The sequence below is a fragment of the Venustampulla echinocandica genome (genome assembly GCF_003357145.1).
Source record: "Venustampulla echinocandica strain BP 5553 chromosome Unknown scaffold_0, whole genome shotgun sequence".
Classification (NCBI taxonomy): Eukaryota; Fungi; Ascomycota; class Leotiomycetes; order Helotiales; family Pleuroascaceae; genus Venustampulla; species Venustampulla echinocandica.
This window is the reverse complement of record NW_022474205.1, coordinates 4,204,206-4,218,484: the sequence shown is the minus strand read 5'-3', so window position 1 is coordinate 4,218,484 and position 14,279 is coordinate 4,204,206. Positions and strand designations below refer to the sequence as shown.

Below are 14,279 nucleotides of genomic sequence, written 5' to 3'. Positions count from 1 at the left end.
GTGGTAATTTCTGCGGGGGTCGCATAGGAGGAGTTTTGCGTGTAATTTTAGGAAATGGGCGTACTGGTTGGATGTGCTACTTTTATGAATTTGATGAACGAGTTGAAACTAAATGTATAGGTATGACATAGCTAGATATATAGATCCTGTCATTCTCTCGCAATTATAAAAAGGAGTTTAGCAACATCCGTTCTATATCATACTAATATACCCTACTTCGCCATTAGTAGCAATGACATGAGCCGAGTCCGTGCAATAATGCAGGACCCGGCGCTGGTGTCCATACTTCCGGGCTTGCTTGCTATAAAGGATGCCATTGCTATGTCGTATCCTTACCTCAAACTTTTTTTAATAAGTTGAGCTCGGAACGGAGACTTGAACTGTCTAGATATCAGGTAATCAGCGCGAATACACAAATTGTAAGTTGAGTAACTCAAATCCGCTAAAGTATCCATTTAAGTTTTAATAATGACTCGAATTTGTTGAAGGCATCCATCCATCAATCAAGATGGATCCAGATTCTGGCGTGTACAATCGTTCGACCAAATGATTGTCGATTTACCGGCACCGCTCGGACCAAAAAGGGCGCAGAATTTCCCTGGCTGAATATCAATGTTCAGGCCATTTAACACTTTTATGTCCGGCCGAGCAGGGTATGAAAAATGGACATCGCGGAGCTGTACGCTCGAAGCCTGGTTGCTAGAAGGATAAGTCTCCCTAAATAGATACAGTATTGTAAAACAAAAAGAAATTGCCAAAAACGACAAAATAAACATACAACAGCAGGTATTCGCTGGTGGTCACCCACCCAACTACTAATCTGCCGATCTGAGGCTTGTGTATGGCAGAGCGGACGGGATGCCCATTTCTCCTCAGTCTATGGTCGTATGTGACAGTTATTCATCATAAATAGATATATAACCACTACTCCGTCGGCCACCATTAGAACTTCTTTGTGCGGTAGGTTATTTACTCCCTACGCGGCCAAGGAGTTAGTGCTCCCAAATCGCATGGTCCTTGAAAGATGATGTAGTAGAAAACATATTGCTAAAAAGGCCAGCTATCACGGGTAGGAGATGCCAAGTTGGTTGAGTTTCTAGGACATATCTAGTCCGCGATTCCTTAGATAGACACTGTCTTGGCTCGTTTATCCACATTCGGTAGATGATAGTAGGATATGATAGGAAAATCCCTTGCGGGGCTTTCGCCGATATAGATCTAACAGTTACGCTCTCGTAGGCAGAGATCCGCAAGACCTAATAGCATAGTTCCAGTTGCCTGCGGGAAATAGTGGCAGCTTTTCTAGCAGGATTGGAGGGAAGTATAGGTTATCAATCTCGTAGCTTCCTGGATCAATAGTAATGCACTTAAAGTGCTTTATGTCTACCAGTATTCTGTAATAGCTAAAGGTGTTGCTGTCAAGATCAATACCTTGATTCAAGATCTCGACTTTGGTAGCCTTTGGTACGATTTATGGCTTTGGCGGGCCCGAGACTTCGGGAGTACAATAAAGATGTTGTTCGATAACAAGATTTGACTCGGCTTCCTCTACTAGGAGTTGATATCTAGCTCTATAGTAGATTGGCGCGGACGCTTGTCCGAACATGTTGTTGCAGAATGCGAGTGCTACAATTACTAGGCCGTCATCCAGAACAGGGCATCCAGCAAAGTGTCGCGGGCCCTTGGCGCTTATCATGCGATCTCCGGATGACCAACGACGCTAGATGATACATTCTCTAATCGTCTCAAAATTTGAAGTTGCTGAGAAACCCCAAAAATTTGGCGTCGTTGCTGGACTGACTCCCCCCAACATGCGCGATATATCGTGGCACCACGGTTCTCCCTATCTGAGACACCTGGCACTTTTGAAAGTGCTCTAGATACCCAGCAGCACAGTAGAGAGCATTCCAATTGTGATATCCACGTCCCTCATCTCGAGGTCCGAGGCGACATGCTTGGCATGACACTCCCAAGTCAAGGTTTCCGGTCCTTCGATCTAGCGCGGGGAATCTAACCATTGCCATAAAACGATATGGATTCTGCCCCTGACTATCGAATTGCTGTAGTGATGAGGCATTCGGGTCATCATGCGGCATCGATCCAGCAGCACTGGCTGAGAGCATACGCACCAATGATATTCGTCTTCGATAGGTTCTTTCACTCTCAGCATATTGACCCGGCGGACTTAATAAGGTCGGCAACGTGCGCATTGTCTTCGCGTTCAGACCGAATTCCCCCTTTGCCGAAGTTGCTGTCATGGATAACAGGCCATCAGAAAATATAACGCAAGTGATGCAGCACCGCTGACCAGTAAACATGTCGAGGAATGGTCCAAATTCTCCACAACGGAAACAAGCTTGCGTGCAGAGTGCGTTGAAAATATCGCGCGTAATGCATCGGGGGAGTGACGGACTATTGTGCGGTATGGTGGGAACAAGTCAACAAGTGCCCGAGTGCGCCAGCTAATAGCTCTTAAGTCCGTTAGACTTTGCAAGTCCAGTATGCTGAAAACCGAATGGATAATCTCGAGTAGAAATCCCCGATATTACAATCAGACGCCGTGGATTTCGCCTTGCACACAGTTCGTGACGGCAATAGCCCGTTGTCGAGTGGACAATGTTGCTGGAGAGAATCAAGTTGAATCGTCATTTGGGTGAACCCAGGGCGTAGCCACGTCAGAAGGCGGAACTCGTCCTTGGTCAAGCTTATAGGCGAAGCCATCTGTTGCGCACCTAGGTAGATAGTATCTAAAGAGAAATCGCGCCCGAAGAAGCCAAATGGAAACGCGTACGAGGAGATAACAGAGGTTTGAGCTACCTGGTAGCTTGTAGAATAAACGGTATTGGGGTGCACGGGTGTCCTATTCTCAATCAGGCCTAGGGGGCGGTCACGTATTATATAATCCACCGACCAAGGGGAGGTACCTAGGTACTTATCATTTTCGGGTGCAGTCACGTGCAGCTCTCCCTCACCACCAAGTGGGAATCAAATCAAGTCAAGCTTGGTGTACGTATCTGCCATTTGAACTGTTTCTGCTCGATAGGTAGACTAGAACATGCCCAGGCGTTCTGCAACGCAACTTGCACAGCGGTGTTTTTGCTGCCGCGATATGATAAATCAACTAGGTGGCTAATGACAACCTAATACGCGTGATCAGATATTTGAATAGTGATGTGATGTGCTGTGCATGTATTTATTTTTCTTGCTTTGCAATGAATGCAATACCTGCTGGCCGCTGTGTGTTCTATGATACATGAGGGAGAGCTATGTTCCGTGCCATCCCATCCCATAATTGTCCTGAGCCAACCTCAGAAAACCAGATGTCCCCCATGTCAACCCCCAGCCAACCAAACCAAACAAAACAATAGCAAAACTAGAAACTCCTTTTTGTAAGAATGAATAGACAGCCGGGTAACTTTGCGCGCAAGTCACAAGGCTAGCTCATATCCATATCGACTTCCAGATCATGACCTTGGTCCAGTGCTGTGTTCATGGCCGTAGGCGCGTCATTATTCACTATCGGCTGCGTCGCGTTGAATTTGGGCGTATCGCCGGCTTCCATCACCATTTCGCCGTCGAAAATCGGAGTAGGACCCCTGAGGTTAGCCCACACCATCTGCAAACAAGTACTTACGAGCCTTCCTTGCTTCAAGTCCTCCCCAAACAGGAAGTATCCTTCGTTCGCCTGTACTAGATAGCTCGAGAGGCCTCTGCTTTGGAGCGCGATCTTCGCATCGGTAATTGGGTAGTGGTTTTCGATAAATTTGGTCCAGCCGCGAGCAGCAGCCTGGATATGGTCCTCGTTGCTGATTAGGGACCAGCCGATGCCCAGATGGCGCGTGAAGTCATCAATGGTAGGTTCTGAGAATCCATTTCCTCTCTCTGGGGACGACGATAGAGGTGTCGCCAAAGCTCCGTTGTGCATGAACTCTTCGGCGATCGAGGGCGTGGAAGTCAGGCCCAGCCTTTGACTCTTGGACGGGCGCAGAACGGGTCTCTCTGGGCTCAACGACCGGGTAGGTGGTGGTGGTTGCGCCAGGGCTTCGGCTTTCTCTTCGGCCCATGTACCTGTCTGGCTGCCAGCTTCGATGATATATCCTCTGCCATTCGGCTTTATCAACGTCATCCCCTCGCCATACTCCCACTCGTCCTCATTCTCTGGCTGCAGCTGGGGAGACGGGGCTTGGACGGGGAAGAATTCGTCGTCCGAAAGGTTGGACGCGGCTTCGTCGCGTGAGCGCTTTCGCCCAGCTTTGGAGAGCAGGCTGGTAGATTTGGGGGGCGAGGATGTGGAGACGGGCCACATTGACGACGCGGCTTGGGGATTGCTACCATTGCCATTGACATTGCCGAAGGGCGAAGTAAATGATGATGGCGGGTTTGAGTTTGAAGGGATGTTGTAGGAAGGCTGTGGTGGGAGTTGAGGCGGAAGCACTAGAAGAGGTGAGGATGACGAATATGATTGGTCGAAGGATCCCATGATTGATGGAGGAGTAGGTAGAGAGATAAAGTAGTAGTAATAGTAATAGTAATAGTAGTTCAGTTGACTTAGAGCGAAGTACTGCACTTCGTAATTGAAGCCGAGAGGTAGTAGGCGATGGAGGGGGGCCTGAGACTGAGATGGGAGAGGGGGATGGGAGAAAGAGTGAGAGAGTGAGGAGAAGGTAAGAGAGTAGGTAAGAGAGAGGACAAGAAGGGGACCTGGGGAAGTAAATAAAGTGTGGATGGATGGGCGATGCGTGATGGGCGCTGAGGCGGCCGGATGCACAGGGAAGGGCAAGGAGGGAAAGGGAAGGGAGGGATGGGGAAGGCGAAGGCAATGGGCGATGGAAGGTTTTCACAGTCTGCAAGTCAATACTACGTATCCCGATGATAGGGTTTCGGGGCTTTGCCAATCAGAGGCAGCATGACGGGAGGCGCCCATGATTGGAGGTGTATATAGTAAATAACAGAGTATAGCAGTACAGTATAGCAGAGCAAACTACGGAAGTTGCACGAACGAGAGCGAGAGAGTCAGTGAGACTGAGACTGCAAGAGACACGGACTGTGGACAGCTGATGTCAAGCGTCAAGCATTAAGCAGGTACGTACTGTGATGGGCCAGTCAGCATCCAGCCTGTCAGCCCCAAGACCCCACAGCAGTGAAACCGCGGGGAGACGCATTGGCGATCATGTGATCTGTCACGTGCCACATCAAGCCGTAAAGGTTCTTACCTTGGTAGGTGTACTCTGTACCTGGCCGCCATGGAAGGGGCCGCGGGAAGGAAGGCCCAGAATCCAGATAAAGGGTTTCATTGTGGTTGGTTGTTGGCCAGATGCTGTCAATATTAATGCATGTAATAATGGCACCTGGCACCAGCCACCGCACAGGGTTACAAACTCTGGCGACTCAGCGACTCAGCGTGTCAGAGAGTGAGATTATTGCCAGAGTCCAGCCATTTGGTGGTTGTGCCAGCAATCGTAGCCTCAGGCATCAGATATTTATCCGCAATTTATCCGACTGTCAGGTGCCATCCGTTATATCCGTGGGGGACAGGGATTACTAATAAGTGAAAGTGCCGTTTTCTGGCCGTGGCCATGGCTGCCTTGGAGCCTGGAGGCCTGAGCAGAGCGGAATGGAACTGACTCGTGTTAGTAGTGACGGAGAGGGATTCCGCCGGACAAAGGGCTGTAGTGGACACCTCAGGCTGCCACTCGGCTCGCTCGCCACTTAGGTAATAACCAGTCACGTGAATTTCCCGCCTGCATACCTCAGGACCAAGGGACCAACCCACAAATATGTTGGCCTTAAATTAAGCCATAATTGCAGCCTTACGGATCAACAGTTCCCCCGCCACCCGCTGCATTCCTGCCTCGTTGCCTCATCGGGCTCCTGCAAGCCCGCCGCCTCGCCTCGCCTGCCACGCAATATCCAAGATCATATCAACAGCGAGGGATTTCGTCCTCCCCGCCGTCTACGTAGGTATCCTGCGGAAAGTTACACCACGTCCATATCCCCCGATCTAGTCCGCAACCATGGCTTCGGTCACTTCTCTCGATAAGGATATGCGCAAATTGCGCTTGGACAGATACACCCCGCAGGCTGCGAATGAAGTGCGCTCCTTCATCGAGGAATCCCTGGGAGAGCGCCTGGCGCAAGGAGATCTGCTTGAAAGTCTCAAGGATGGCGTTGCGCTTTGCAAGTATGATATGATTCCTTGCACCAACAAGGCAGATTCTATGCTCAGATGCCATTTGCTGACCACTATTCTAATAGACTCGTCAACCTCGCGGCCCCAAATACTCTCAGATTCAAGGCCAAGGCCGTAATGCCATTTGTGCAAATGGAGAACATCTCCCTCTTTCTCGACGCTTGCCGAAACCCGCCCTTCAACCTCCAATCGCACGACATGTTCCTCACCGTGGATCTGTACGAGTCAAAAGATCCGGCCCAGGTATTACAGTGTATCGGCGCATTTAGCAGAGCTGCCCATCGAATTGCTCCTTCACATTTCCCCAACCCCGTCGGTGGAAAGTCGCGCGGTGGTGTTATGAGTCCGCAAGGGACTGGTACAGGTTCAGGTGCCGTTGGGGGAGGGAGCTACGGAAACCGGGGCCGAGGGGTGTCAAACGCGAGCAATACATCTTCAGCCTACAATCCAGGCGCAAGAGCCGTGGCATTGACACCGACGAAAACTGGCGAGTCCAATAGTGGGCGATGGAGTCCGACAAAGAACGGTGGCACCCCATTATCCCCTGGTGGGGTCAGTAGTTGGAGCAAGAAATCGGATGAAGGAGCCACGGCTCCTGCTTGGAATATTGCGCAATACGGTTATATGGGCGGAGCAAGTCAGGGGAACTTGGGTGTCTCATTTGGTGGTAGACGGCAGATTACTAGTGCGGGCCCGTTCGTCCCAAATATGGCCGAGAAAGAGAAGAAGCGGAGGGAGAAGGAGGCAGAAGACGAACGGTTACGGATCCAGGCGGAAGACGAGGAGCGTAGGGTGCGGGAGGAGCTGATTGCTGAAGAGGAAAGAGCCCGGGTTGAGGAGGAAGCGAGATGGGCTGAGGAGTCGAGAAAATTAAGAGAAAGAGAGAAACGGAAAGCCGAGGAGGAAAAGCGCAAGTGGGAGGAAGAGGAGCAGAGATGGCGGTTAGAGGAGGAGAGGCGCGAGACGGAAGAGCGGGAGGCCGAGATGACCTTACAGGAAGAGCGTAAGAGAGCCCGTGGAAACAGCGATGCTCGACTACGGGGACAATTTCTCAGCCAATACCAAGCAGAAAACGGTATCGCACGAAGCAACGGCGACAGCTCGGAAAGTAGCCGTATCAAGGAGCTAGAACGCGAGCTCGAGATGGCACGAGAGCGAGAGCGTCAATATGAGAGAGAGAGGCAGGCAAAGCTAAACCAAAGGAGTCGGCAGCAAGTCGAGGACCATGATATGTCTAATCGAATCAAAGCAGAGCAAACCGCCAAAGTCCGCTCCCGGTCACGCAGTCGACCAAGGATCCCAGAACGGAAGAGCAGTGATGAGCAATGGCGAGCAGACGAGCGAGAATACCTACGCAAACAATGGAGCGACCAACAATCCAGCGAGAGCCCAAACCATACCACCCCAACACCATCCAAGTCCCCTCGCCCTCTACCAGAACCCACAGCAGCACCCCGCTTAACGAAGAACAACACCGGCTCCCGACCCCTCCCCGACCCAGCAAAATACGCATCATCATCCAAGCCTTCAACTCCTCAAACCTTCTCCCCACCACAAAATCGAACAGACCGTTACCTCTGCTCAAACCCAGCGCCCCAACCAGCTCGCTCAAACGCTACGTATTCCAATGAAATTGGCGGTTTTGACAGCACCGCCGAACGTGACGCGGAAGATCGCCGCCGTCTACAGTCACAGCAGAAGACGAAAGCCGGGGGCTGGGCATCCAAATCCCTGTTAGAGCGAGAAATGGAGATGGAGAGGCAGCGACAGCAGGAATGGGAAGAGAGCCAGAAAGAAGTAAAGAGTAAAGTCGCTAGTGGATCAGGTGTCGATGGCATCGGTGGTGGTATCGGCGGCAAATGGGACGTCAACCAATGGACGGGGTACACAGGCGGCGATGGACAGAACCGCGGCAGTCAAGGAATCGGAACTGGAAGACGACAGATAGTCGGCCCTCGACCGCCTCCTGGGCGATGAAACCGGTGACTACCCAACTAAGTAATTGGAGCATTTCTTTTTTGATTGCTTAGCTTGGCTTAACTTATTTGGTTACCTACCTAATCTTATTTTTATTTTTTTGAGGCGCCGGGGTTTTGGTATAACGAGCTTCATGAGTTTAAGGAAAACTGGATTGGAGCAGCGGGGCGCGGCGCCTTCCTTTTTTGTTAGAAATGAACGGAGAAAAAATCATGATGGTTGGTTGGTTGGTTGGTTGGTATGATTGGTATGATTATTATACCAGGAAGGGATACTACATAGTACCTAGGTAGTTAGTGAAAATTATAAGAAAGACTTTTCCAGGCTTGAGACAGAGAGAATATGTTGATGTTTCCTTTTTATTTTTTTTGGTTGTGTGTAATGCCGATTAAGCTTTCTTTTGGCGGTAAGGGTTGAGGAATGGGGGTTTAATGGCTAGTACGGGTTATTATGCTCCTGCCTCTCCCCCTCTTCTACTTAGGTACATGCAAGTATGTAACCCATTATGGATTAATTAGAAGAACTTCCTAGGGGTACTGTTTACAAATTGTATTGATTGTGATGTGCGTGTGTATTTGCATTTTCAGGGGTGGGGAGGGGAGGGAAACAGGAAAGGGGCTGAAGAAGGTTAGGTATAGCAAAGTACAGAAACTACAGGCAGTATAGGTGAAATATCCCTACATAGCAAGCAAGTAATACGGGGATCAACAGAGCGCAGTATATGCCAATACGGCCTTCTCGGAAGGGGCCTACCGCTCACCGACTCACTTATCTCTCGACCCTGATCATCATCAGTTAGCAACTGTTTACATAGTCAACCAAGCATTCCCAAACACAGTCACTCATTTTCCATCACACGAATCTGAAGTCAAGAGCAAAGTTATGTGAAGTAGGTATCGAGACGACCATTCAATCATTGTATTGTCATTCATTGCTCTCTTGTCCTATGCCAGCCACCCCATTTCTCCAATCCCTGCCTCCTAACAACCACCCGTGGATGAAGCATATGCAAGCAAAGCGCAATAAATATAAATTACAGGTCCTCTCGCCCCTTCCAAATTACATTCACTTTCTCTCGATCAAGCTTTGTTCAAACAGACAAGCGATCGTTTTCGTTTTTGCATACGAATACAGGAAAATCAGGAAAATTCTCGTTTAGGAAACACCCTTTGGTTTCCATTTCCCATTTCATGCTGGGTTCCACCCACCAGAAGAAACCCAGAACCAAAAAGCCCATGAAAAAAATTTGGCTGCGAAATCCCCCGTCGGGGAACCCGGGATTTGCGCGGGAAATTTGATGCGATTCCTTGCTTCCCATTTGTATGCAGCCAGCCAGCCCCTTTCCATTTCAATGTGTGTCCCGGTGTTCATGCCCAGTAGTCATAAAAAACACCCTTCAAAAAAACGCCAAGTTGCAAAAGAATCCCTCCATTCAAGGGTAATTTCGTCCGTCTCCACAGGAGAAGTTAAAAAGGAGAAGAAGAATCGTACGCACGGGAAAGCAAGAGAGCCAGCCCTGCAGTGAGTGCATGAGCAGCAGCACAGCTGCCACAGTTTCGGATATTTGCCACCATAACGAAAAAAGCTGGAGCCCAGTCCGACAAAACAGAACTAAAAAGATCCCTCAAGGTAATCTGATGGACGAAACAAAAGAAATGAATGAGTGGATGGTGCAGCAGAGCAGCGCCTCCTGACGATGCTATTATGCTACCGATGAATATGCGAATTCGCAGCGCGAGCCACTTTTGTTTCCCTTTCCCTCTTTATAATGCGTGATGAATCCCAGAAATGCAACAATTCCCATACCCTTTCTCGCTTAATGCGCCTGATAAGTCCAAGAAACGATGGAAAACAGCAATGACAGAAGAAGAAATAGATGAACTGAACGAGTATAGTCCGAGTTGTTCGCTCAAATACACGACGAATGTTTTGTACAGAAGAATCGAATAGTTGATGGATGAGATGTTGTGATAGGGCGGGTTTATGGAGAGGCGCCATCTCCAGATGATTTGGGGAACGCCTGAGAGCGGTTGAAGACGGTTTGGCGGATAGTTCTAAAGACGCCTTCCTTTTCCGATGTCTCGGAGCTGTGAACATAGATGCTGGTGGCTGGCTCGATCTTGATGTTGCAGAATAACGTGGAGAACAAGAACTGGTCCCCATTACCATCATACAACGGTAGCGTGCGGTATCCTTGCTTGAGACTGCTGAGCTTTGCTGTGTAGGTGGCTAGAATTGCCCCTCGATCATTGTAGTTGTGGCCATCTGATGAGCACCTAACGGTCCAGCGAACGAAGACTAGGTCTGGGTATTTCGTTGTGAGGGCGAAGTTGAACTTCTTTCCGAAAACCGGGTTGAAGCCATTATCCCTAACGATCTGAGTGCGTCGCCTGTGGGGAGTTCCAAGGCCGGACGAGCCAACCTTGGCAGACGCATCCAAACCGCCATCGCCGACAACACCTCTATTCTCTTTGGTCTTGTCATCAGCATGGTAGACCTCAACCTCAATGTAGGGATCGAAGCTTCGGTTTGGAGCAAGACCCTTTGGTCGCATCAACTGTTGTGCTGAAACGACATCGATCGAGAAGTTGACGTTCTTTCGCTCTCGCTTGATGTGGTCAGCGCCAGCTTCTTCAGGGACAGTAGGAATCATCTTGATCTCTCGGAGATCGCTCGGTTTGAGTACATATCCTAGCTGATCGGTGCCGCCAGCGAACATTGCATCAGTAAGCTGCATACCGAGATCGTACGTCTGCCAGTTAAGAGCAGCCATTTGAACGCCGCGTCGCCAATACTTCAGAGGATCAAAATTGCCGGACTGGACACGCCAGCCGTTGGGGTAGACTCGCATCATATAGCGCATATTATGCCGAACCATGGCGCGTTTGTCTTCTTGAGTTCTGCTGTGCCTGTCGAATGTATTTTCCATGAAAGAAAATATATGGTTGTACGTCTTACTGTCTGGCGTGTCGAAGCCCTGGAACTTGACGCCGGCACTGTAGGCACCAAGTTCGCCGAGTACCTTGATAATGTTGCTAGTCTTATGCCTTCGGCTGCTTTCCTTTGCTGCCCGTGCCATATCATCGGTGAAACTTTCACTGTCACTAGTGTTGCTGCTGCTCAAGCTCTCCTGGCCTTCGCTTGCGGCATACCTGAATTGGGCACGGTTAATTATCCTTGGGGTCGACCTGGGAGGGTAAGCACCGGGCGGTAGAAGACCGGCTGAAATGGTGCCGTTATCGAGTTGCAGAGGACGAGTGTATGGAGAACCTAAACTGGCACCCCGCCTCCGCCCGGAGGGCAGCTCTGTCGATGGTGGATCTTCAATTGCGTGGGGCTTTTTTACCTTGATGAGAATCCGATTCATCAACTGTGATGGAGAAGGGAGCTGCTCTGACGCATCGAGCGGTTCCGTGACCAACTTCGCGCCACAGGTTTCTTTGATGATGTCGGCCATCATCGCTTGCTGTGCTGGGTTGCAGTGAACCTCGAGCGAAATCCACAGAGGATATTGAGACTTCACGAATGCATATTTGCTTATCGTGGACATGACGTCCCTAAAGGAGACTTGAGTCGTTAGAGTTCGACCGTGCATCACGACGGGCGCCTCATTGCCGTTCCAACAATCCACCTCAACGCATCTGCACCCGCGCTTCAGGGCGGAGATATACGCTTCGACACTCGACTGGCCAGCCACCTGACGACCGAGCAAGTAGGTGTTGTGCGAGCTGGAGATGTAATATTCATTCATGGGTCGATCCAACGTGACCTGCGTAGGAGCGCTGCGGAGCGGTAGATTGAACGTCGAGATGAGGTAGTTAGTCAGCGCTGCTTCGTTCATGCGTGGAGTTTCACCCTCGAGTGCATCTTGGTGTGCCTGTTCCCTCGACTTGGATCGGCGAGCAAACTTCGCAAAGACGCCTTCCCAATGGCATCGGTCGGCATCAACATCCTCATGTTGAACGGCTTTGAGGAAACCAAAGAATTCGTCCATTGAGATGCCTTTTCCGCAATCGGCTGCCACTTCCTGGTAGATGGATTTGACGTCCTCTCGCCTCTTCATCAGCCTCACAAAGTCCTGAAACTCGGTAAAATTTAGACGTCCGGTGCGTGACACGTCTGCCTGATCGAACCTATGATGAAGATAGGTCGACGAACCGTGAATGTGGAGAGAGCGGCAAAGTCGTTCCACGCCAACGATATCAATCTCCTCCTCGTCTTCCGCGTGGGGCCTATCATGAAATAGCTTGCACATCTCATTGCGCCAGCACGCTCGGACTGCCTTGTCGTGGAATGAGGATAGCGAGGCCATCAAATCTAGCCGATGTTTTGATATTGCATCAAGCGTGGTGGTCCAGAGATCAAACGTCTCCTCGTCATTTGCAATCAGATGCATCACCTTTTGAGCGCGGCCTTTCGATTTGTCTGGCACCGCATAGACAATTGAGAAAAACTTGGACTCGTCTGCCGCCGAGACACCAAATTCTTGACGGTAGTTTCGAGCATCCGCTCCAACGCGGATGTCCTTTATGTCATCAATATAAAAAGACTTCGAGGGCCGGTTTTTATCCCAGGACACCTTCGCAGCTTCGTTTTCGAGGACAAATTTCAGCAATTTCTTCTTCTTCTTGGTTACTTTTATCATGTTCGTTCCTTGGAGTAATATAGATGGGATCACTGGGCCAGCACTGGAAACTGGAACAGTCGACGAACCGATCGAGGCCGTTGTGCTAGGAAAGTCCCGGTTCCCGTCTGGGCCTGGCTGGTAATAATAGTAGTCCTCTCGATACTCCCCATTGATTTCCGAATCCGAGTCGGAGAAAGGGGGACCTCCCCGCGAGCCATCGGGAGCCGTATTCGTACTGTCACTCCTCCGCCGCATGATGACAGGCCCCGTGCTGTGATCCCGACCCATTGCAACAGCAGCAGCAGTAGATGACTGCCGCCGGCGGCCAGCAAACTTCGTCGCCCGGTTGGATAACCTCCTAATCAACCCTGGGGACTTGCTTATCGCCACCGCGTCACTCATGGCGCTCTGGCTGGATTTCCGGGACACAATGGATTCTGGGAGCTCGAAGGGCGGTGGGGAGAAGTCTGGCTCGCGGCCGCGCAGGCCGTCCGGCGAACCTTGTATGGAGGAGGCATTCGTGGTAATCTGGGTGCTTTCGGGCGACGTAATTGGCGAGGGCTGGAAAGAGCTCGCGGCAGTCGTGGCCGAGCAGGCGCTGACGGCCGAGGCAGGGACAGAAGGTGGATTGTAAGAAGTCGTGGGCACAAAGCTGGTCTGCACATGGCTCGGCTTGGAGAGCCGTGCCGAGGAGGACAGGGAGGATTGTGAAGGTGAAGACCGGGGGGCCATATTGGTAGAGAAGAAGGAGGAGGGAGAAGAAGAAGTTGGTACAGCTGGAGCTGGAGCAGCCGCGAGGGGAAGGCTCGAGGAAGAAGTCGACGACATCGCGGCCTGCTTTTCAAGGAATGGCACCAGTATTCCCCAGTTCGGCCCAATGCTGCAGCCTTGCCCTTGGACGGCGGCCGGTAGATGGGGGGAAAGGGAGGGAACGAGGAGGTATTAAGAGAAAAACGCAAGCCCTGTAATTGAACGCATGTTCTTCTCGAGGGTCCCTGCTGGCCGATTGGAGAGGAGAGGTGGGAATGGTTTGGACGAATGGAGCAGACGGTTCGCAAGAAAGTATGGTAGGGGACGGGGGCGCGGAGGGTCGACTGGGGGTCTGCAGACGGATATGCTTGGTGGTGCTTGGGTTCGGTCAAGGCCAGTCAAGTCATGCGGTGGTGTAATGTAATGTGTAATGTGCAATGCACTGGGGCTGGTATGGATGGATAGTGGTGTTCGTGACGAAGTTGCATTCGATTGAGCCTTGATCGGTAGTCTGTCGTCGTCGTTGGTGGCAGATATAAAAGGCATGCAAGTGGCCAAATCGAGCGGGAATTTCGAGGACGGGGTGGGTTGACGAGGCGGCGACGAGGGTGATTCGGCAGAACAGGAGGCAGGAGGCAGCAGGATGCTTTGTAGCTTGCTTTGTAGCTTGCTTGTTGATCGTTGATCGTTTTGTGTATTATCCAGGCCGGGGATGTTTGGGGAAGCTGGTGGGGG

General features: G+C 50.8%; 4 protein-coding genes across 4 annotated transcripts; 1 reads left to right on the top strand and 3 right to left on the bottom strand.

Annotated features, from left to right (window-relative positions):
• Positions 1-1,471: 1,471 nt before the first annotated feature.
• Positions 1,472-2,258, bottom strand: BP5553_01315 (uncharacterized protein; the record flags this gene model as incomplete). The annotated part of the gene is made up of 2 exons (XM_032009938.1): positions 1,472-1,720; positions 1,857-2,258. The coding sequence occupies 2 exons, from the start codon at positions 2,256-2,258 to the stop codon at positions 1,472-1,474; spliced, it is 651 nt and encodes a 216-aa protein (XP_031873992.1).
• Positions 2,259-3,436: 1,178 nt separating this feature from the next.
• Positions 3,437-4,480, bottom strand: BP5553_01314 (Uncharacterized protein; the record flags this gene model as incomplete). The annotated part of the gene is made up of 1 exon (XM_032009937.1): positions 3,437-4,480. The coding sequence occupies one exon, from the start codon at positions 4,478-4,480 to the stop codon at positions 3,437-3,439; it is 1,044 nt and encodes a 347-aa protein (XP_031873991.1).
• Positions 4,481-6,014: 1,534 nt separating this feature from the next.
• On the top strand, positions 6,015-8,167 carry BP5553_01313 (uncharacterized protein; the record flags this gene model as incomplete). Its single annotated transcript, XM_032009936.1, has 2 exons — positions 6,015-6,181; positions 6,256-8,167. The coding sequence occupies 2 exons, from the start codon at positions 6,015-6,017 to the stop codon at positions 8,165-8,167; spliced, it is 2,079 nt and encodes a 692-aa protein (XP_031873990.1).
• A 1,981-nt stretch (positions 8,168-10,148) lies between these two features.
• BP5553_01312 (putative phosphoinositide-specific phospholipase C) lies at positions 10,149-13,622 on the bottom strand (the record flags this gene model as incomplete). Its single annotated transcript, XM_032009935.1, has 1 exon — positions 10,149-13,622. The coding sequence occupies one exon, from the start codon at positions 13,620-13,622 to the stop codon at positions 10,149-10,151; it is 3,474 nt and encodes a 1,157-aa protein (XP_031873989.1).
• Between the last annotated feature and the right edge of the window lie 657 nt (positions 13,623-14,279).